Raw genomic sequence first — 23,202 nt, forward strand, 5'->3', positions numbered from 1 at the left:
ATCTGTATGTCTCCCTTGGAGTCATGTCTGTTAATGTCTTCTGCCCATAAGCAAGCAATTTTTTAATTTAAATTAAATTTGCAAATTAATAGCTTTAAAAACCAAAATTGAAGAAGTACTAGAATAAGTTAACAATAACAAAAATGAAAGGTGTGAGGAAAGGATCCAAAATTAAAACTTGCATAAATAATGAATATAGAAAAATGTATTCACTGGACACTTTTCTGATATCCCATAATTTCCAGTAAATTTACATTTCTAGTACATCTTTATCATCATGAAACTATTCTGTCACGAAAAAATATTTGACATTTGCTGTGCTAAATATACTTAAAACTAATTCTTCCTCCCTTTATGCCTGACTGTAAAAGTAATAGACGGATTTAGAAATTTATAAAGAAGAAAACAGAGGCGCCTGGGAGTTTCAGTTGGTTAACGTCTGACTCTTGGTTTCAGCTCAGGTTGTGATGTCGGGGTCATGGGATCAAGCCCTGAGTGGGGCTCTGCACTCAGTGCGGAGTTTGCTGGAGATTCTCTCTCTCCTCTCCCTCTGCCACTCTTCCTGCTTGCTCACACATACTCTCTTTCAAAATAAATAAATCTTGAAAAAAATTTAAATAAAGCTTTAAAAAAGAAGAAGAAAATAAATCACTCTGCTACCCAGAGATAAATAAACCTTTTATGATATTGGTAAATTTCTTCCTAGTCTTTTTGCCTGTACATATACGCATATAGACATTTTAACATATATGAAATAATTCATTTTACACAGCTCTATACCAAGTTTATCTTCACTTTCCATACCATGAGTATATCTTCCTCTGCGATTAAAAATTCTTTCTAAACCTGTAAATGTCTGTAACACAGTCCATATGGATATGGCATAATTGAATTAACCATTTCCTCACAAATGGATTCAGGATATTTATAAGGAAATACTCATTCTGTAATAATAACCTGTAATTCTGTAATAATAAGAAAGCATTATTTTTCAAAGTGAATTTTAAGTATAATTCTGTCACAATTCTTTACCTGGTTATTACAGTTACCAATAATGAGTGCATCAGCCAGAGACAATTGTCCCACAATCATGCCCTGTTCCAGCAATGGGGCTCCTGTTTCAGCAAGGCGATTAGATGTGATAACAATGGTATTATCATCATTCAATACCATCACGGGGTCCGCCTAGAGAAGAAAGTAGTAAGTAGTTGATGGCCAAGACAAAATGTCAATAAAATAAATTATTCCCACTTCTTGACATTTACACACAATACAAATGTATACCACACATGCATTCACTCTCCATAATTATGACAGCTTTCGTGTCAAATGCTGACCTCAATGAAAGCTGCTACTTCTTGAAGCACCAGGTTCCATTCCACTTGGTCTTCTGTATTAAAGCGGTGAGTGTAATCTTCAATTTCATCTGACAATTCCTAATTTTAAAATATCACAAAGAAAAATGGTTATAGGAAAACAACATATAAAAACAGATTGCTGTATTGTACCATATTCTTGACAGAAACTGATACAGTTAAGAAGCTTGATTATTATCAAAACATAGTCCCCATTATACCCAAAAACAAAGAAGAAAACCTTTATTTTGCTTTAAAATAAAAGATTCCAGAATAATACACATCAATAAGATCTTCATAGAGATCCCGAGTCACTCATAACTAATCAATGCTACATCAGCACTTAATCTATTAATAGAAGTCACTTAAAAGTAAAACCTCAATTTTTTAAGACTTAAAAAAAATGAAGACTGTCTAGATGATTTTCTTTGGATTTATATCATAGTATGTTTTGGGAAGAGTCTCATTAGTAACTAGAGATAGAAGAAGACAGAGGAGGACTTGTCAAAACTAGCCTATTCTGGGGGCGCCTGAGTGGCTCAGCTGGTTAAGCATCTGCCTTCGACTCATGATCTTCCGGTCCTGGGATCGAGCCCCGCAAGGGGGGTTGGTGTCGCTGCTCAGCATGGAGTCTGCTTGTCCCTATCCCTCTGCTTGCACTCTCTCAAATAAATAGATAAATAATCTAGAAAAAAAAAAAAAACCCACCATATACACAAAACCACAAAAAACTAGCATGTTCCACTTGAGTACCAAAAATTAGGGAGCACGCCACTGAAACGACTGACTGACTACAGAGTGCAACCAGAACGGGGTGCGCAGTAACTACAGATAGTGAGTGAGTCCCAAGTGCAGTTAACTCCCAATTATTGAAGCTAATGAAGGACGGTGAAGCAGACATAGTGAAAGGATGGAAAGACCAAAACTCATTCTCAATACCTTTGTAAAACATTATATGCTTATTCTTGACCTAACCTTTCAATTGTTTTCTCTTAAACCAAATATTTTAACTTTTGTTTGCATTTCCCAACCACCCATTGGTGGGTGGTGGAATATAAAACATGCTAAGACACAAGGAATTAAGAGACTTGTCCCTGGCTAGCATGTATCTGAAATACGGAGAGAGCAGGAAAATCCTTTTAGCATTACCCTTGTCCAAAGTTACTATACTTTGAATGCTGTAATGATTTACATATATTAAAATTATTTTTTACCCTGAATCTATTTTTAAAAAACAAAATTACCCATACACAATTACAGGTTAGGATTTTAATAATTTTAAAGCATACTTACCTTCACCAAATCCTTCACAACGTCCATTTTGTTGAGCAGAAGACAAACTACGATAAATCTTGCGTAGTATCGTAGCTTCTTAACGACCAACTCAGGTCTACGGCAGACAAATGGGAAGTTACTCATTAGACCAAAAAAGAAAACATGCTCTTTGATTTTTCCAACTCTCTGGCAGCTTTTAAACTCTTTTAGATCCTATTTTGCACAGTTACAACTATTTCTGCATATAAACTGCGGTCACGTTTAAACACATTTCTTACAGATTCATTATGTTCATTCATATATTCATTCATTGACCAAATACCCATTGAGAACTTAGCTGGATCAGGCACCCGGCTAAGTGCCAGAAGAATGGTTAAAACAAACAACTAGAGACACTGCCCCTTCTTCATGGGTCTCAGAGACCGGAAACTACCTAAAAGGTAACGGAGACAGATAAACACTTAAAACACAGCAGAATAAATACAGCAACAGGAGAAATAAAGGATGCTATCTGAGCCCACAGAGAAGGCTTCCTAGCAAGAGTGATGTTTAAGGTAAGACGATAAAGAGAAGACAACAGGCAGGAAAATATGAGGTGAAAAGAGTTCCTGGAAAACACTCCTTGTTTTGAAATCTTGTTTTCTGATATTAATATAATCAAACCAGTTTTCTTATGCTTACTGTTTTTATGCCATATCTTCTTCTATCCCTCTACTTTCAAGTACCTGCGTCTTTTCACGTTAACCCATGTTTTGTAGACACAACATTTAGTTAGCTTTTTTATCCAGACAATCTCTGCCTTACAGACTCAGGGGTTACCTTTTATCTGACTCTTACTTTGACTGGGTTTACATCTCCCATTGTACTGTTTGTTTTCTATTTGCCCCTCCTGCGTTTATGTTTTCTAGTGTTCCCTTCTTGCTTTCTTTTCGGTTAATCAAATATATTTTAGTGTTCTATTTTATATCCTCTGTCAGTTTCTTTTTTTTTTTCTTTTTTAGATTTTATTTACTTATTTGAGAGAGGAAGAGAGAACACAAGCAGGAGGAGCAGACAGAGAGGGAGAAAATATGTCACTTTTTGCTTTATTATAATATTACGTTATTGGGGATACACAAGTTTAGAATTTTTCTGTTTTTTTTTTTTGAATTGTTCCTTGTACCATTAAGAAGTAAACCTCTATCCTTAATAACACTCTCTGCCTTAAGTATAGTGGCACTTCTTCCCCTTGGTATCTATTTTATTTTTTTCTGTGTACCCTGTATCTTTGGAGGATCTCTTATAAACACTGTATTATTGGATTTTCCTTTAAAAGGCATATTGATAATCTCTGACTTTTATTGGGAAGTTTAGATCACTTCCACTTACTATGATTACCAATGTACTTGTACTTATTTCTACTTTAGTTTTTTGTGCTAATTAAACTTTATTTTAGTGTGTATTCCTTTCCTACCTTTCACTGTAAAGATCATACACCATAATTTTATTTTTCACTTTCTTCCCCTTCTACCTGTTTTGAAGTTATACATTTTCTTTATGTTCTTTAAAAACATTTTTCTTAATATTTTAATAAGCAAACTTTACTTACTCTAAGCTTCTTCTGAACAAACAAAAAAGTGGATGTTATTGGTTTAATTCTTTACTTTCCTCTTTCACGTTATTGTTGTCCAGAATTTGGCCCCATTTTATCTCGATAACCTCAATTAGTCATTATTACAATGATTACTGTCTTATGAAGTCCATGATTTTTTAGGGAACAACGGGGTAACTTTTTTCTTATCAATCCTTCCATAGTATTTCTTTTATATCACCAAAACTAACCACCCTCCTACAAGGTTGTCCTAGCACTGGTCAGGGTTAATGACCTGAGGATTTCCCTTACTTTCTCGGCAGCTAAACTGTCCATTTAAAAGGATGGCTGAGGGGCACCTGGGTGGATCAGTTGGTTAAGCATCTGCCTTTGGTTCAGGTCATGATCCCAGGCTCCTGGGGCCCAGCCCCAATTGGGCTCCCTGCTCAGTGGGGAGCCTGCTTCTCTCTCTCCTCCCTGCTCATGCTCTCTCTATCTCTGTCTCTCTCTCTCAAATAAATAAATAAATAAATAAAATCTTTTTTAAAAAAGGCAGTCGATCTGTTAATTCAGCATCTCAAGGTATTCTGGAGACAGTATTTTTGATTATCTAGCCTGCCACATTGTCAAAAGTGGAATTCAAAACAGGAGGAAAATTTGTGGAGGATGATGTCAATTCATAGTTGAAATATTAATAAGACTATTCCTTTAATTTTTTGATAAAAATAAAATAGGTTCTGGGGCGCCTGGGTGGCACAGTCGTTAAGCGTCTGCCTTCGGCTCAGGGCGTGATCCCGGCGTTCTGGGATCGAGTCCCACGTCAGGCTCCTCCACTAGGAGCCGGCTTCTTTCTCTCCCACTCCCCCTGCTTGTGTTCCCTCTCTCGCTGGCTGTCTCTCTCTGTCAAATAAATAAATAAAATCTTTTTTAAAAAATTAAAAAAAAAATAAAACAGGTTCTATGAATCTATATCATATTACACAACTATGTAACGCAGATTACACGAACACATACTGAACCAGGGATTGGCAAATTTTTGCGTATGGCCAGAAAGTAAATGTTTTAGGCTTTTTAGGTACATATGGTGCTTGTAGTGTATCTATTTTCTTTTTTCATAGCACTTTAAAAATATAAAAAGGAGTCTTAGCTACCAGACAGTTCAAAAACAGCCGTGCCAACCCCTGCATTAAATAAACATACAGAAGTAGGTGGATGCATTCTACTGTGGAAACCACTGCGTTGAACTGCAGCAAAGGGCAGATAAATAAGTCAGTGCTACCCCCTCATACACACAAGAGGCTACCCCAGTCAGGCCTGAAAACCTGAACAGCCCACAGCCCCACTGTCTGACAACGTATCAAACTGCAGAAGAAAAATATTATTCCATGAACCACACTAGAAAGGTCCATGTCAAGTCTTCCCTATAAACACCATTACTAGGAAGTGCCAAGGTCCTCAAGGTTAGATTCACATTTCCCATGATCAAAAACTTCCATACTGTCAGCACTAAAGCTGACATCATGATTCTCCTGACGAAGTTCTTCTGGTAATTCAGAACCGTAGCTTTGTCCAGCCCGCCAGGCCCACTACTTCTAAGACACGGACTCTATTCACTTGCCACATGGCCCCAACCTCTGGGTACTCGGAAACTTCATCCTCTCCACATCGAACTCTGACCAGGTCTGGCCTCAGCCATTTGCCACAGTCGGGGTTTGTGGCTCCCAGGGCAAATGATCATGCAATAACGTCTCCCCTACTAAACAGGATGGGCCCATGGAATGAGACAAGTTCAGGGTGATGTATGTGTCACTTCTGGTGATCGCGGGAACGTGCCATTCCTTCTGGCTTTAACACAGTCCTTAGGTACTGAGAGTGCAAAGAGAACTTGCCCCTTTGAGCAGAGATTTTTCCTTATAAAGCAACTGTGAAATTGCACGATACTCTCTTACTTAGCTTTAATCAACCAGCTGTTCATTTTGTTTTATTTGTTATTTAAATTCAATTTAGTTAACATATACTGTATTATTAATTTCAGGGGTAGAATTTAGTGATTCATCAGTTGCATGTAATGCCCAGTGCTCCTTACATCAAGTGTCCTCCTTAATGCCCGTCACCCACATCCTCCCACCGACCTCCCCTCCAGCAACCCTCGGTTTATTACCTAGAGTTAAGAGTCTCTTACAGTCTGCCTCCCTCTCTGTTTTCATCTATTTTATTAATACAATGGACTATTACCCAGTCATCAAAAAGAATGAAATCTTGCCATTTGCAGTGAGGTGGATGGAACTAGAGGGTATTACGCTTCATTTTCTTTCTAAGGTACAATCATCCTTTCTAAGGTACAGGGGAAAAGGTCAAGGTTTTGCACACTGGATTGTCCTTTCATTCTAATTTAGTGGCCTAAGGCAAGAGATTTTGTCATACTGGTTACAAATAATCCTGCCTCTGTTCATGTGCCTCGCTCTAGGAGGCAGCACAGGAAAATCATTCATATGTGGTATTTGCTATTCGGATACAAAAGAATTTTAATAAAGGAAACTGTTGAGTTTTAAGCCAAAGGGCCCAAGGCCAATTTCCCTTTGAGCAAATTAGAAAATGTAGAAGAGTGAATTATACAAGGTATTTCATTATTGCTTAAAATGGTTCTTTCCTTATATGTATTTTCAGACTGAAAAAGGTATTAATTACATAGCCCTTTCGCATATTTTTAGAAATAAAATTTATCTCCCCAAGAATTCAGATAAATTGTACAATACGAATACAAAAATCAGGGGGGGGGGTTCCAGGGAAATATATCTGTAGTGAGAACAGGTGAAGCAAACCATAAGAAAATCTGAAGAAGACGTAACTGATGGAACTTCTGATGGAAGAATGAAGCACGGTGATGACTTTGCGGGGGAAAATGGAGAATCCAGCATCTCCATGCCTTGCTTGTATCAAGCAAACTCCTTTGGACAAGCCTGAACAAGGTCTGCTAGGGAATGAAGGGGATTTACAAGAGTGGGGCTTTCCAGAAAATTTTGCTGTTTAGCTGGGAAGGTTATGATAGCCAGCCACAAAGTGTTCTCTAGAAAAATATGTCAAAATCATGTTCTTGTCTACTGCTAAGAGAATATAATCTTTTCACTATATAACAACTGTGAGTTCTGTTGCTGGCAGTAGAGAGAACATTCAGATGTTCTATGCCTGAGCTTTGTCTTCCAACAATTCCTGGAATACTAGTAATAGAGATTCTCCAGCAGAACCCTGATTTCTTCAGCAATTCTGTCTTTACCTGGAATTAATAACATCACAGTCTACCTGTACCCCAAATACATCTGTAACTCCCATAAGAAGATAATCCTCTGTGAGGAAAAGAGAACGCTTGTACACCTTCTTCTTTTCTTTTTTCTTATCCCACCCAAACATCTACACCACACTGCCAAATATATAAGTGCTCAATAGATAACCGTTGGAAATGAATAAATTCGTTTTTCTTACAGTGGAGATCCACAACTGTAACATACCCAGTTTATACAAAACAATGTAAACAGCTTTAGCAGCCTTTTCTTTAGTCCCACCAACAGCTGTCAACAGGCTTTTGAATGTATATGAATTCAAATTATACAGGCTATCAGCTAAGCCTCACTTTGGAACAGTTTCTTTTCTATGAAACTTTGTGGGACTCCAATCTCTCATAAAGAAACAACCCCTCCTTTGTGCTCTGACTCCACGCAGTCTACACCTATAACATTTATTGCTTTTAGGTAACCTAAGTCTGTATGCTTAAGAAGGGCTACTCTTTTGTAAGGTGCTCAATAAAGCCCATTTAAATTAATAAAAGTTATAAACAAATGTGTGCTTCTTTCCATAATTTCCACACAGACTAAAAATTCTGAGTGTTTTACCTCTTTCCTAAATACATAGTAGGTGCATACCTGTCCTCTTTATTGACTTGAGAATAATATGATCTCTGTCTGATTGCAGAGTAGAAGGAGAAAGCTTCATTCAGATAGCTGGTCTCAGATGTGCGTAGGCTATGAGGAAAAAAAATCCTTAAATTTGACAGTGTCTTAGAATATTTCATGCTGAATACTTGTTTCATTCTTCCTCTATTCCTCTACACGAGGGGATGGGAAGGACTATCCTAAATTTGAATCAGCAAAGCTATAATCATAACACCCTTGCAATGGGTAAAAATAATGACAAGGTAAAAAAAGAAAAAAAAAAAAAACCTCCCCACTGCTCCCAAGCCTTTTTTGATGGCAATCCAAAGTACACATTATTTTCATTCTTTGAAGGGATTCTCCAAACAGCATTCCACCCAGTTACATCTTTCCACCAGACCTTCCATGGCCTTCCCCAAATCCATACATAGTCACTTGTCTTTTGGCTCCTTTCTTCAGTTTTTTTCTCAGAGGACTCAGAAATGGACTAATCCATATTAGTCTTCAGAGGATGCAGATGAATCAGGTTCTCTGTTTAACATTTCTAGTTTTACAAGGGACTTCTTAAGAAAATATTCTACCTGCAAGAGTGATTTTAATGGGGGAATGTTGGATGGCGTGCCAAAAGACAGGAAGAGGAAGAAATTCCATATGGTCCAAGCTTTTTATGGTATACCTGATACTCTATGAGATCTAGATTCCTAAAAGGAATTCTCTTCTTTCCTTGACTCATCATTAAGGATCTCATCTCATCACTAAGATTTATCTGCTTCACGTAACCTTTTAGATATATCCTACAAATATGAGTTTTAAGGTATTCCCCCGAAAACCACTCATTCAAACATATAAGTTATGATATAATCACAATTTAAGTGAAGTCATTAAGAACTATAAATTCATTTAGTATTTCTGATTTATCTAAAAACAAGATCATCACCATTTAAATTATAAATGAGACTGCCCAAATGAACTGTTTGGAAAGTAAGCCTTTGAAGCAAATGATGTTACTTGTATTATGGAAGATCATTTCATAATACTGTTTTGATCACTATGATCTGGGGTTCATTTGTGACTCCTTAGTTTTCCCTCCTACGAAGTAAGTATATTATGCATACTTCTGCATGCTGTGTTTAAATCAGGACAACGCTTTATTTTTTCCATATGCAATTCACTTACTAATAATGGTAGTATAGCTGCCCAATCTTAGAAGCAATTTCCCCTATTTGCCACCGCTTCAAGCCATACCGATTATCCAAGACTTGTCTGTTTTACATAGGAGATAAGAAAATAGAAATAAGAGACTATAAATTCCAAAAATAACCAAATCTGTAAATTTAATAGGATAAAATACCACCCAATTCAGCATGAAATTCTGAATTCATGAATTCAAATTCATGAATTTTTCATGAGATTTCAACATCATTCAATTAAATTCAAAAAGCATGTATTAAATGTCTATTTAAAGTAAGCTGAAATATGAAAAGAAACTTCTTTGAGCTATGCTCATGAAAATTAAAAGCAACACCCCCCCCAAACAGCTTTGACCAAATAAACAACACCTATTTTAGAATGAAACCACGAATCAGCCTACCTATGTTAGAGTTAATCTGAACCATTTCAGATATAATACTGTCTTTAAAGATCAGATGAGAAATTACATTTTAAAAAAGTAAGTAAACAGGAGAAAAAAAATCAATTTATTTTCCTTTGCATCACGAAGATAAAATATATTAAAATGCACCAAGAGATAAAAAGCACTGACGTAGTAAAAGTCAAAACTGGGACTAGTATAAACTGGACCTTCACTCTCCTGTAACTATAAAATTCCTTTACCGATGCTGCTGTTGGAACTTCCAGAGTTTGGTGTAAACATCGAAAGTTCTTCCAAAATAGGACTGCCACTGCTTCTGCCCATATTGTGGCAAATCTCTGTAATAACAAACAAACAAGTATTAATTTTAAATCTCTTATGCTATTTGGAAATTAAGTCTTGTGATGGCATAAACTGGAGAGATGTAAAGTATCTGCATTCAGGCTGTCTTTTTTAAAAAGTTGTAATTTTTGGAGCAGAAATGGTTCTCTAAGAGTCCAGGACATGTTCTTTCCTATTCTTCTCCCCACCTCTGTTCATTCACAGTCTCTTTTGTAGATACCTGTCCCATGAGGTTTTTAGCACTCTCTTTCCTCTCCCCAGGCTATCTTATTCATAGTCACTTATATACTGATAACTTCCAAATGTTTATTATTTTCATATAAGAACTCAGCACTCTGAAAAACACTGCTGCTTTAGGAAATGTACCTAGAAGTGATGTGCAGGTGGTATTATTGTTCTCAATTATTCTATCCTCTCCCTACAGGTGAAACTATACATCTCGGTCCTTGGGTCTGGTGACTCACAGTTCACCCCAGAGAGACAAATTCTTCCCTGTCTTACAAAGGCCTGGCCTTGAGACTTGCTCTGGCCGATGAAATATAACTGCAAGTTACCCACGTCATGTCTGAGAAGATGACATAAGAGATACTACATAGTTCAGCATTTTCACTTCCCTCCAATCTAAGACCAAGATAGGGGCTGCTCCTTAACCCGGAACACAGAGTCAGACCCACTTAATGGAGCCTCAGAACTGCAAACAACTTATAGCTAACTTGGGAGCTAGAAATAAATCTCTATTGTAGTAAGGCACTAAAATGTTGGAGCTGTTACAGCAGCCTTATTGAGGAAAAGCCAGTACAGAAATGGATACCAGGAACAGGCTATTGCCATAACAAATCCATAACATATGTAACACTGGCATTGGAATTGAGCAGCACGAAACTGTTACTGAAGGCTGGAAAAATGATGACACATGCAATACAGAGGCAAAACAGCATCTGTCTGCAATCACTTGGAGAGCAGTTAAGGTGACCAGTGAACCTATGGATTTATACAAAGACCCCGGGGAAAATACGCTACTGGCCCTGGATTGTATTAGGTGTACTTAACAAAACACGAGAAAGAAATGAACTCAGAAAAGAACTAGCTGCAAGCAGGGCTGAAAAGGAAACGAGATAACCCACAAGTTCCAGAACTTTCAGGATGGAGAGACAGAACAATGTCTAATGTGTAAGTGTAAAAGATACAATGGAGAAATCCTGGCTGTAAACGCCACTAACAATGGAGTCTCATCCTCAGGGCAAAACCTTTCTTAGAGCCTGTGAATAAATCTATGGAAGTGGCCCCAAGTATATTTTTTCAGTGGAACAAGATAGATCAGGGGAAAGAATCTAAGGATCTAATTGTCTTGTAGGAGCCTCATAAGCTCAAGGTATCTGTAATAACGTCTAGAAGAGAAAGAGAGGCAAGTTTCAAAAAACTATGGCTATGGCTATTGGTTTGTGGAAACTTGAATCAAATAAAGTCAACCAAATCTTGTGAGAGTCATACTGCCAAATGGTGCTTGTTTGATAAAGGAACAATAATCACCCACTGATTACAGTGAGGGACACTTCTTACCCCAGTCTAGGACTTGTCTTCTCATGTTCATTGATTGGATTTGGGGTTTTTCTTTTTATGAATAGACCAAAATGTATCAGCTTAATCTTTATGGAAAGTGGTTTCTCTGTCTTTTTAAAGAAATTCATCTATACAATAATAGAATCTTTTAAAAGATTTAAAGTTTCACCTTCCAAATTTAACTCTTTAATATAACCAAAATTGAGCTTCAGATATGTGTTAACAAATTCTATCTGAATAATTTTTTTAAAAATCATTTGATTGGAGTGCCCGGTTAAGTGTACGACTCTTGGTTTCTGCTCAGGTCATGATCTCAGGGTCTTGAGATAGAGCCCCGCATCAGGCTCCACGCTCAGCACAGAGTCTGCTTGAGATTCTCTCTCTCTCCCTCTCACTCTGCCCCTCCCCTGCCTGTGTTTTTTCCCTCTTTCGCTCTCTCAAATAAATAAATCTTGAAAAAAGTCATTTGACTTTTGAATAAGTTGACGGAACTAGAACTGCAGTCATCGATTTTCCCTTACGCTTGGGTCTCAGCATTTTGTTCTACTCTATTGATTTTTCTAGTTCCTCATTAACATTCTGTTAATTACTATAGCTTTATAAAAAGTGTGGCATGTTTCTTCTTTTTAAGGAACACCTTGGCCATTCTTGGCTCCTTATACTTGCATATGAACATTAAAAGCAGCTTATTAAAGTTCTACCAAAAAAAAAAAAAAATCCTAATGGGTTTTAATGAGATCTGAATGAATCTAGACATCCATTTGGAGAATTGACATTTTAAAAATAATTTTTAGTGTCAACAGTATCTCTTTCCATTTATGTTGAAAATAGTCACTAAATAAATTTTATAATGCTTTGCATAAAGGTCTAATATTTCTTGGTTCACATTATTACAATGTCTCATATTTTTATTGCTTTTGTGAAAGGTATCTATTTTTTAAGTTATGTCTTAAATTTTTTTTTTATGCTGGAAGGTTTCAAACATATACAAAAGTAGAAAATAGTACAATGAATCCCATTGTACCTGAGCATTTCATAGATTATAAACTTAGGGCCAATCCCCTCTACTTGGGGTTGCCAGATAAAGTGGTTTTGTTTGGGGGCTCTTTATTATTTTTCATTAATCTACCTATCTATGCTAATAGGACTTCATCTAAATCAATACCCCTTTAATCACCACTAACACTATTTTCAATTAAAAGAAGTGCAGGCCGTATTTCAGAATGACCCTTATAACCCAAAAGTCTACTAAAAGACCTAAAATAGAGAAAACACTTAAATGTTTCATGGTAAAAGGAGACACTTTTTTTTTTCCTTTTTTTTTTTTTAGCGAGAGAGAACGTGCACACTCGTGAGATGACGGGGTGGGGTGGGGGGAGAGGCAGAAGGAGAGGGAGAGAGAGAGACTCTTAAGCAGGCTTCACACACAGCACAGAACCCAATGCAGGGCTCGATCTCACAACTCTGAGATCATGACCTGACCCAAAATCAAGAGTTGGATGCTTAACTGATGAGCCACCCAGGCACCCCAAAAAGAGAGACTTTTAAATATAAATTCTCTCATTTAACCTAAGTTTAACTTTCAAGCATAAAAGAAATCCTTTATTTATCTTACATAACTAAGTAAGCTGAATATTCTTGGTAAACTATACTAACATAATGAAATTTGAGGTCATATTTTGTTGTTTAGTTGTTTGGGGGTTTGGGGGGAAGGATGTATATCTTTCCAGATTTTATATATACACAGTATTTGTGTATACAGGCACAGTATTTGTCTTGTTTTGCAATGTAAACTTTTTTCACTTATTATATATTAACATTTTTTCATGTTTAATATAAACATATGTAGCACAGTGTATAATACACATACATATTTGAGATTGGCAGAAAGAGACTCCCCCCCACACTCACACACAAACCTGCTATATATTTTTTAATTTACTTAACAAAGGATACACAATTTCATGGAAATAAGATAGCTACAGAGCAGAAACAAATGCAGCTTATGTTTCTATAGCTTTTCTCTTGCCCTAGCGGGGTATCTTGCTACTGGTGACACCTGCAGTTAGGCAAGGTGTATTTTGAAGACATGGGATACAAGGAGAAAACCTGGTCACTACATATAATTCTATCAAGTGCTAAGTATTCTGAAGGCCAGAGAATGTGATGTGAAATATGATCTCTACAATCAAGGAGCTCATTAGTTAGTTACAGGGAAAAGACGAACACATATACAGAAAAAGAGAAAAAATAGCACATAAGTATTAAATTATATGGGACTGAGTAAAAGTAATAGAAGAGTGACGAAAGGAGATACACTGGAGGGCTTGAGTGGTCAGGGAAAGCTGCTTGAAGAAAGAGATCTGGATAGGCAAAAGAGAAAGAAGTGATCATCAGAGAGAGAGAGAGAAATAAGACAATATGCAAGAGAAACAAAGGCAATTATCTGCTAATAAAACAGTAGCACAAGTCTTAGCCAGACCTCGGTCATGCAACTGTGGTCAGCTAGTGGTGGAGGGCCTCCCTCAGATGGCTGGCAGCTGCCTGGTTGGCAGCTAGGGCGCTGGGTCACATGTTTCTCATCCAACAGGCTAGCTCAGTTTCCACGAGGATCCCAAAAGCAGCAAAAGAGAGGGCAGTTCTAATGTGCATCATTCTGTTTGATTCTTTGCATCGTGTCTGCACCATCCTATTGGCCAAAGCAATCCTCATGGCCGAGCCCAGAGTCAGTGTGGGAGGGGATGACTCACAGGCATGGATACAGGGAAGGGAATGATTTTTACAAGCAATCTATCACAGAAATCTTATTTTTTTTCTTTCCTTTTCAATTTTGAAAATAATGGTAGTCTCTTGGAAAACAAAAATGCTATACGTTCTACAGCAAGACATAAAAAATACCCTATTGCTTTCCCCTCAATTCTAACCCCCCCAAATAACCACCATTAAGAATGCATTTTCTATGTACATTTAAGTAAACATGTGTTTTTCTATTATTTTACATAAATGGAATCAAACTACATATAATGTTTTATAGCATACCTTTTATTTTATTTTATTTTATTTTATTTTATTTTATTTTATTATTTGTATATTTATTTTAACATGCCCTTTAAATTTAAAAATATATCAGGGTTTTTTTAATGCATATACAATTATATCAACATTTACTGTGTACAATAACCAATTCATTTAACCAATCCCTTCCCAACAGATATTTATATTGCTTCTAGTTATTCCCTGTTATAAAAATGCTGCAATAAACATCTTCATACTAATAATCTTGAATAGTTATGCAATATGAATAAAAGGTAAATTTCTGTAAGTGGGTTAATAAGTGAAAGTAGATATGCATTCCTCTACCGATGTTAAGACACTGAATAAAAAAGCAACAGGGCTATGTGAAATTTTCAGGTACATATAACAAGAATGAGTTAGTAACTACATTTTAAAATCCTTTCCATTATCCTTATGATAAGGAGAAATTCATTTCAGATTACAGAAATAAGCTAACTATAGATAACAGTTTACACATTTGTTGCAAGTTTTCATCTATTTTTTTAATGTCTCCATATACCTCTAGTGAGAAAGTGCTAATCAGATATTTTAAAATTGAAGTTGCTGCCAGAATCTTTAAGACTCTTATCTTGCGGCTCCTGCTAGGAAGACTCTTTATTACATAAGAGCATTAAGCAGCAACATCACCTCCATGAGAACTGACAACACTTGGGGGCTTCTTTACAGATACTGTGTAAAGTCTTTAGGCAAATTTTCAAGGAAGCATGTGCCTGCAAGTTTCTCCGTGCTTCCCAAACTGACAGATTTAATAAACCTCAGTAATATACCCTGTTAACTGAGAAAACAGAACTACAATTCAGTGTTTTATTTCATGACGACGTATATAATTTCAGGTGTTCAGCGCAATAGGCTTGAAGGAAGGGAATTCCGTACACGGGCTAAAAGCACATAGAAGGCGATCTGAACGGCTAGAACAAGGCTCCTGACAATAAGCAGTAAGTATACAAGTATTTTCTGATTTATAGCTCTGAACAACGTTGGCTAAATTCTATACTATTTCCCACAAAAGAATTTAGAACATCTGCCACTCCGGTCTAAAAACTCAGCTATAAAGACAGAAATTTCTTTTTCAACATAGAGTTAATTTTTTTTCCTTAACTTCCTAAAGGATAAGTCCTATGATCATCCTTTCTCTAATGAGACATATCACAGAAGCTAATACACAAACCACTATAATTCGATTAGAGTCTAAAACTAACTGAGGTGTTTTATAAAGAGTTTTAGACAAATTCCTCTACTATTCAGAGCTTGACTATGGTTTTAAACTCTGAATATATCATTTGGTCCTTATTACTGACGTTAGAGATGGGAAATTAATGGTCCGTAGAATTAAATTAAATGAGGCCCTGTGAATTATCCTGTAAGCTAAATGACCTGATATTTCACTTTTTGCAAAGGCACCTATGTTATAAATTGGCTCCTCATACTCTTCTCCAAAGCTTTAGAGGAAATTGAAAGTATGACACTTATTTTGCTCTTTTTTTAAATCCTAAACTCTATCAACAAAAGTTAGGAGACTATAGTAGGAAGAAGTGTAGTGCAAATGATTAAACTTGGTTCTCAGCGATGTTTCCAATGTATGTCGAGATGTCAAATCTCTTCTGGGTTTCTATAAATCAACTGTCTTAACCAAACTGAATTAGCGAGGATCACTGATGGCCACCCACACCTAACATTCCAGTCCAACAGCCACTCTTCCCTCTTCCCCATGTCAGCCCTCCCTGGGGCATGCCACTGTTCACCACTTCCACCATCTTATAATTCTCTTCTTTCTGTTCTCTTCTACTGGCTTCTTTTCCTTAGTCCGTCCTTAAATGTTTGGCTTCTCCAGGACACGTATACGTATAGGTACATGTAAATACACACACACACACACACACACACACAGAGTGAGGATCAAGTAGCTTAACTGAGTTGCCTGAGAACTCATGACCAGTAAATTGTTGAGCTGTGATTCAGATTCAAACCCTCTAACCCCTAATCTGATGTTCTCTCTTCTTTCTACCATAAGGGAAAACAACCTAATTTTGATTCTATATTAGTCAATTTCTTCTCTGTGAGCTCATTCTGCTACCCAGGTCATGGGATGCAGTTGACCTCCAACAAAGCTGTTGGCCAAAGCTGTGGTCAAAGGCATAACTCAACTTCTCTGAATAAGGTTTTCAGTCAAGGAGCACAGTGTCCCATCACATATTCTTGTTTACACAGAGAGGCCTGTATTACAGTGACACCAATCCATGCCTCTGTCTTCATTTGGATACCAGACAAAACTGTGTTTGGGACTTGCGAAGCCAATTGAGCAATTCCTTGTTTTAACACTGGCACTTTTTTTCACTGACTGGTATATCTGGTTTCCAAATTTAGGTTCAGGAATGGATCTGTGAGTCTGAAGGTGCTGGGGGTATCAACAAGTATAGGGTGTTAAGGCTGAGTGTTTCCTTTAGGGGAGGATACCTTAATGATACCCCAATATCAACCCTTTTGTTTACTGAAGAGGGAACAAAGCTTTTTATGAATGAGAGTTTGAGAGAAAATGCACAACAGCGCTCCATTAGGTTGAAGGTGGACACCCTCTTTATCTTGGTATCCTGCTCCTATCCCTAGCTCTGTACCTAGAATGGTGCAGACACATAGAAGACACTTAGCAGGGGCACCTGGGTGGTTCAGTTAGTTGAGCATCTACCTTTGGCTCATGACATGATCCCAGGGTTCTGGGATCGAGACCCATGTCGGGCTCTTTGCTCATCAGGGATCCTGCTTCTCCCTTTCCCTCTGCCTGCCGCTCCCCCTGCTTGTGCTCGCTCTCTCTCTCTGCCAAATACACAAATAGTCTTAAAAAAAAAAAGGCAGCACTTAGCACATTGTTCCATTCCTAATAATGGTTTATGAATTTGAATAACTTTGAATAATCACCCCCAGTTTGAATTTAGACATGCCAAGCCAAATAAAGCTATGGAATGGTATCTCCTCCTCCCGTGAACCAGCTCCAGGAGAAGTATAAAAATTCTTACATTTGGAAATGGAACCATTAATAAATTTCTTTCTTTTTTTTTTTTTTTTTTGAGATTTTATTTATTTACTTGACAAAGAGAGAGAGAGCACAAGCAGGGAGAACAGCAGGCCGAGGGAGAAGCAGGCTCCCTGCGTAGCAGGGAGCCTGACATGGGGCTTGATCCTGAGCCAAAGGCAGTCACTTAACCAACTGAGCCACCCAGGCCCCAATAAATTTATTTCTAATGGCACCTTGCTCATAGGAAAAAAAGATCGTCAAGTTTTAAATCCCGTGTCCCCTCTATGATGTTGCTGCCTTGTCCCACCAAACATCCATGACTATTTTGTAGGTATGATGATACCCAAAGGAGCTCTATGGATATGAATCCCTCTGAGAACCAAGGAGATGATTAAGAAGCCAGGGAGTTAACTGCACCATTCCTACAGTCGAGCATTTGCCTGTGTCACCTTCAGAAGAGGCTATCAGAGCTCCCCTGTAATTCTGGGATCCTAACTCCGTTGAACCAACCCTGACGGCTCTTTGATCCTGGACTTCCAGGCTCTAGAACTGTAAGAGAATAAATTTCTGTTGTTTAAGCCACCCAGTCTGTGGTATTTTGTTATGATAGTCCTAGCAAACTAATATAGTAAGTAATAAAGTATCTCTCAGATCCCAAATGCAGGTGAGTGGGGACACATCACCAACAGCCAAACAACCTGCAGGCTACTGGCATCTGTCCAGGAAGAGACAGGAGAAACAAAGGCGACATGTGATGGGCCTGCGAAGAAGAGACCCCTGCCCCTGCCCAAACAGCCAATATGTATTCACCAGAAAGCACAGTGGACCATTTTGAGAACAGAAGCTAAAAGTGGGAGGAATGCTGCCTGAGCCAATAGCTGTATGTGGGTACTGAGTCCTTGAAAAGTGGCCCATCTGAGCTGCAATGTATGTAAGTATAAAATATTCAGTGTACTTCAAAGACTAAGTATGGAAAAAAAGAATGTAAAAGACGGCAATAATTTTTCTATACTGATGACATGTTGAAATAAAGTATTTTAGATATATTGGATCAAACAAAATATATACATTACTAACATTAATTTCACTTTTTTTTTTTTTTTTTACATTTTAAGATCCAGCTACTACAAAATTTAAAATCACATTTGTGGCTCATATTAAATCCTTACTAGTCAATGCTTCTCTAGATCATGTGATCAAGATATCTACTGCACTCGGGAGGCTGTCTACCTCAAATGCATGTGCAATTCTTTTGAGTGGTAAGCCAGAGAAAATAAAAGCATTCATCACAAGCTTGTACAGGTAGTTTAAGTATTCTCTCTGAAATCACAATACTTTACTATTACCAGTTTGCAGAACTTGCCTCTAGGAAAATATTAATTTTTTGAGGAAAGAAGAGAAGGAAGAGGGAGGGGCAGAAAAAGAGGGAGGAAAGAGGACGAAGGGGGTGGGGTAGGGGAGGAAGGGGATCAGGGAGCAAAGCATTAATTTCCCAGTTACCCTTTCCTATTTAGGAACCAGGGCATCCTAAAAATAGGCTTTTCAAGAAAGTACTGCAGGGGATTTCTTCTTTAATTTGAAATATTGGGAGCATATTTAATCAAAATAATTTCTGCAGTTATTTTTATTTAACACCATTACACTTCACTTTGGTGCACTTCTCTGTCTATATATATATTTATGGCCTCCAATGCTTATTTTGGCTACGTGTATTTGCTTCTCCGATGCCAAAGAATCAGTGACTTGGAGGCCTCTGTTGTCTCTAAGCACCAAAGGCATGGATATCACTGGTAGACACAGCTGTGTATCTCAAATACATGCCTCAAGATGCTGCCTTATATAATCCCAGCAAGTAGTCCATTCTGCTCTAGCAGTCTTAGTCACCATGGTAACTGGAACCCTGCAAGCACTTGGGCTTTTGATCATTTTCTGACAGTATTCAAAGATATTTCTAACATTATTCTCACTTCATTACTACTGTAACTACATGCACGAGCTATTAAAAGAAAAACACCATTCATTTTATCCATTTCTCACTGTCTTGGACTATGTTTTCTTACACAGTGAGTGGAAAGAACTTATTTATTATGCACATAATAGAAGAAGATATTTTCAGTCAAGAAAAACACTTCATTAAGATATTCATGTCTAGGAAAATCAAAAGGCTCTGACAAGTTAGATGAATGACTTAATATAAGGTGGAAAGGCACACCTTCAAGAGTAAAAAGGGAATTTATTATACCCAAGTAAGGTATTATATAGAAACTCTGAAGCCTTTCATGCACTGAAATGCATTTTTTTGCTCTGGTCAGAAGGAGTTTAAAAAGCCCAAGTGGGAGGGAACACAAGGGTGTCACTGAGGTGCTATATGTTCTATTTCTTCATCCAAGTACAAACCACATAGATGTGCTCTGTTTGTAAAAAATACACTTATAATATGTGTACATGTCTGAAAGTATATTACACTGCACTGTAAGTTTAATAACTAGTTTGTGAGCTCAAGAAAAAAAGTGGGGGCACCAGGGTGGCTCAGTTGGCTAAGTTCTGACTCTTGATTTCAGCTCAGGTCATGATCTCAGGGTCATGGGATGGAGCTCTGCGCTGGGCTCTGTGCTGCAAGTGAGGCCTGCTTGGGATTCTCTCTCTCCCTCTGCCCCTCCCCGCTACCCCCACCCGCAGCTCTCTCTCTCTCTCTCTCTAAAAAAAAAAAAAAAAAAAAAAAAAAAACGCAAAAACACAAAGGAAAGCTAGCCAGAAGATAATCACTGACAGTGAAAGGAATGTGGGGAATGAGGGCCCCATGTTAAAGGCCATGCTACTCCAGCTGGGCCCCCACTGTCCCCAAGTCCCAAAGCTGGTCCAGACCACCCCAATATATTTCTTATTCTCTAGAAACACTGTGATCCTGTTTTCTATTCAGACCAACACAACTCAAAGGGAGGAAAACAACCAAAAAAACTTTCTTTCAATTTTTCCCGAAGAAATCCTATTTTAAAAGAAATGCACAAAAACTATATCAACTCTTTAAAGTAGAAAGGTATTTAATTCACATAAAGAGCTTCATTGGAGAGGGAATGGGAGAGCAGTGTGGAGAAGAATGCCACACACCCCACAACCCACCACCCCGGGGAACTCTAACATGACCTACAGAACTGATAAAGAGAGGGGGCCCTTTCCAACCAAGATCTAATACTGAACAAAGCACTTTAATTTATATAAACAAGCACAGAAAATACACACCCTACACATACCAGACACTTCCAGGAAATCAGCCCCCAAATATATTTGGTCTTTGGTTAGGGACTGAACTGGGCACTAAGAGCCAACAGTCCCCACTATGAGTTAATACAGAACATCAGTGTAATATAGAATTTTTCATAAATCAAGATCATGAAGAGCATACTATTTTTACAATTTACACTTTTTCATTTAATCATATATCGTGATCAACCTTTCATTTATATATCCACTAAAATCTTAATAGTTCTATATTATTCAATGTTTGTGTGTGTATGTAAAACAGATTTTCTTAAAAAGTGGAAAGAAAAAGAGAGTCTAAGTACTAATCTCCCAGTGAACTACAGATCTGCGTCACCACTAGCCACATTCCTCTCAAACAGCAATCCCAAAGCATTCAGATAATATATATTCTTTACTCACCATTTTTATCATAGAAATAATTAAGGCTGTTTAAAATAAAGAGAGCCCTGTACACAAAACACTGAAAATAAATCCCTGATGAATTTGCTTACCCATTCTTCCAGGCCAAAATTTATCATTATTGGTATTGTCAAATTTTAAAATATCACTTGAGGAAAGTACTACTCCACATCTGGGAGGCAATCAATATATTAGTATAGAAAGTACTGCTTTCTAGAAAGCAATTTATGATACCTGCAAGTTACACATATATACTGACAAAATTACCGACTTAACAAATGAAGAAGGGAGATTTCAAAATGGTGGGACCTGTGTCTTTATATACTGGATATTTTAGAGAACAAGAGTCAAAAGCATTAATTCTTGAACCCGATATAGTTTCAAGCACTCAAAAAGTAAACTGAAATAGGCATCATAGGTATATTATAATTAATTTCTGCAACAATGAATAAAGAGTCCTAAAGATTAGATCTCACACAACGTTCTCCATGTATTAGGGTTTTCTACCATCCCCACAGACACAATTTTATTCTGCAATTACTTTAAAACTAAATAAAATCAAAAAATCAAAAATATAATCATCGTGATCATTAAAATGGCACTTTTAAAAAAAAGATCAAAATGAGACCCATTTGAGCTGGTAAAATGTATCTGCACAATTGAAACAACATTTAAAAAAAAAGAGTGAAATAAAACAATCCTAGTTAGCAGCCATTCTTTTTTTAAAGATTCATTTATTGTAGAGAGAAAGAGAGAGTGTGTGCGTGTGCATGCTAGCAGGGGCGGGGCAAAGGGGACAGAGAGAGAGAGATGGAGAACCTCAAGCAGACTCCCTGTTGAGTGTGAAGCCTGAATCAGGGATTGATCTCATGACCCTCAGATCATGACCTGAGCCAAAATCAAGAGTTGGGACACTCGACTAACTGAGCCACACAGGCGCTCCTAGTTAGCAGGGGTTTTGGATACTATATATACTGTCATCGCATGGCCTAAAGATAAAGATAAAGATGTACTTGAAAGTGATTTACAAACTGTAGGGTGCTATGTGGAAACTGATTTACAAACTATAGTTACAGAGTGATTTTAACCAGGCGGAGAGTCCCTAGCAAGAGATTTATGAGCTTTATGATTCATTTATGATTCAGAATCAGATTAGGAAAATAATTCTTTCTTAAAAAGGGAAATGCCATTGCTAAATTCAATATGCTTCTCAGACATACTGAGTGAAGACATATTCATACTATATTCATTCTTATATTCAAATAAGAATATGGAGAAAAGCTAGTAAGCTTTGGGTCAAATATGTAACACCTGGTTTTTTAAAAAGCAGTATAGCGAAACGTGCTGATGTGAAATGACAAGATGAAATATGTCTCATAAATAGTAAATGCATAAAAAAAGAAATATGGCATATAGTGGACAAATTTTAGAGACATTTTCTGAAAGTGATGAAAAAAAGAATAAAGATGAAAACCAAAAGAGACTAGATCTTTGCAGAGGATTTGGGCTGAATATTAAATCTAACCATTATAAGTATAAACATGGAGAGAGAACAAGGAACAAGAAAGAAAAATATTAAAGAAATACAATAATCAATTGAAAAAAAATGTTTTGATTAAAAAAAGTCAAACCTCACACCATAAACAAAAATTAGCTGAAAATGGTCACAGATCTAAATATGAGAGCGAGCAGCATAAAAGAGGAAAACAGGAGTAAATCTTGATGACTTCAGGTTAGGCAATAATTTCTTAGGTACAGCACTAAAAGTACAAACAATGAAAGAGAAGAATAACAAGTGGGGCTTTACTAAAATAAAAGCTCTGCTTCAAAGGACACCA

At 37.2% G+C, this 23,202-nt stretch overlaps 1 protein-coding gene across 6 annotated transcripts in view; it reads right to left on the reverse strand.

Moving 5' to 3' along the window:
* The window catches only part of SCAI (suppressor of cancer cell invasion), a 134,664-nt gene that overhangs the window by 42,719 nt on the left and 68,743 nt on the right, over positions 1 to 23,202 (reverse strand). For 5 of the 6 annotated variants that reach the window (XR_008959987.1, XR_008959986.1, XM_026513954.4 and 2 more), the window contains 6 exons: positions 9,960 to 10,055; positions 9,303 to 9,389; positions 8,118 to 8,216; positions 2,649 to 2,745; positions 1,338 to 1,436; positions 1,033 to 1,185 (listed from right to left, as the gene is read on the reverse strand). Coding sequence is in view for 4 of the 6 variants with exons in the window: in XM_026513954.4 (XP_026369739.1) it covers positions 1,033 to 1,185; positions 1,338 to 1,436; positions 2,649 to 2,745; positions 8,118 to 8,216; positions 9,303 to 9,389; positions 9,960 to 10,055 (631 nt within the window). In the remaining 2 variants the exon portion in view is untranslated. The remainder of the gene's footprint in view (positions 1 to 1,032; positions 1,186 to 1,337; positions 1,437 to 2,648; positions 2,746 to 8,117; positions 8,217 to 9,302; positions 9,390 to 9,959; positions 10,056 to 23,202) is intronic. The other variant, XM_057313754.1, reaches the window with a different exon arrangement.

Source organism: Ursus arctos, unplaced genomic scaffold, assembly GCF_023065955.2.
Source record: "Ursus arctos isolate Adak ecotype North America unplaced genomic scaffold, UrsArc2.0 scaffold_18, whole genome shotgun sequence".
Classification (NCBI taxonomy): domain Eukaryota; kingdom Metazoa; phylum Chordata; class Mammalia; order Carnivora; family Ursidae; genus Ursus; species Ursus arctos.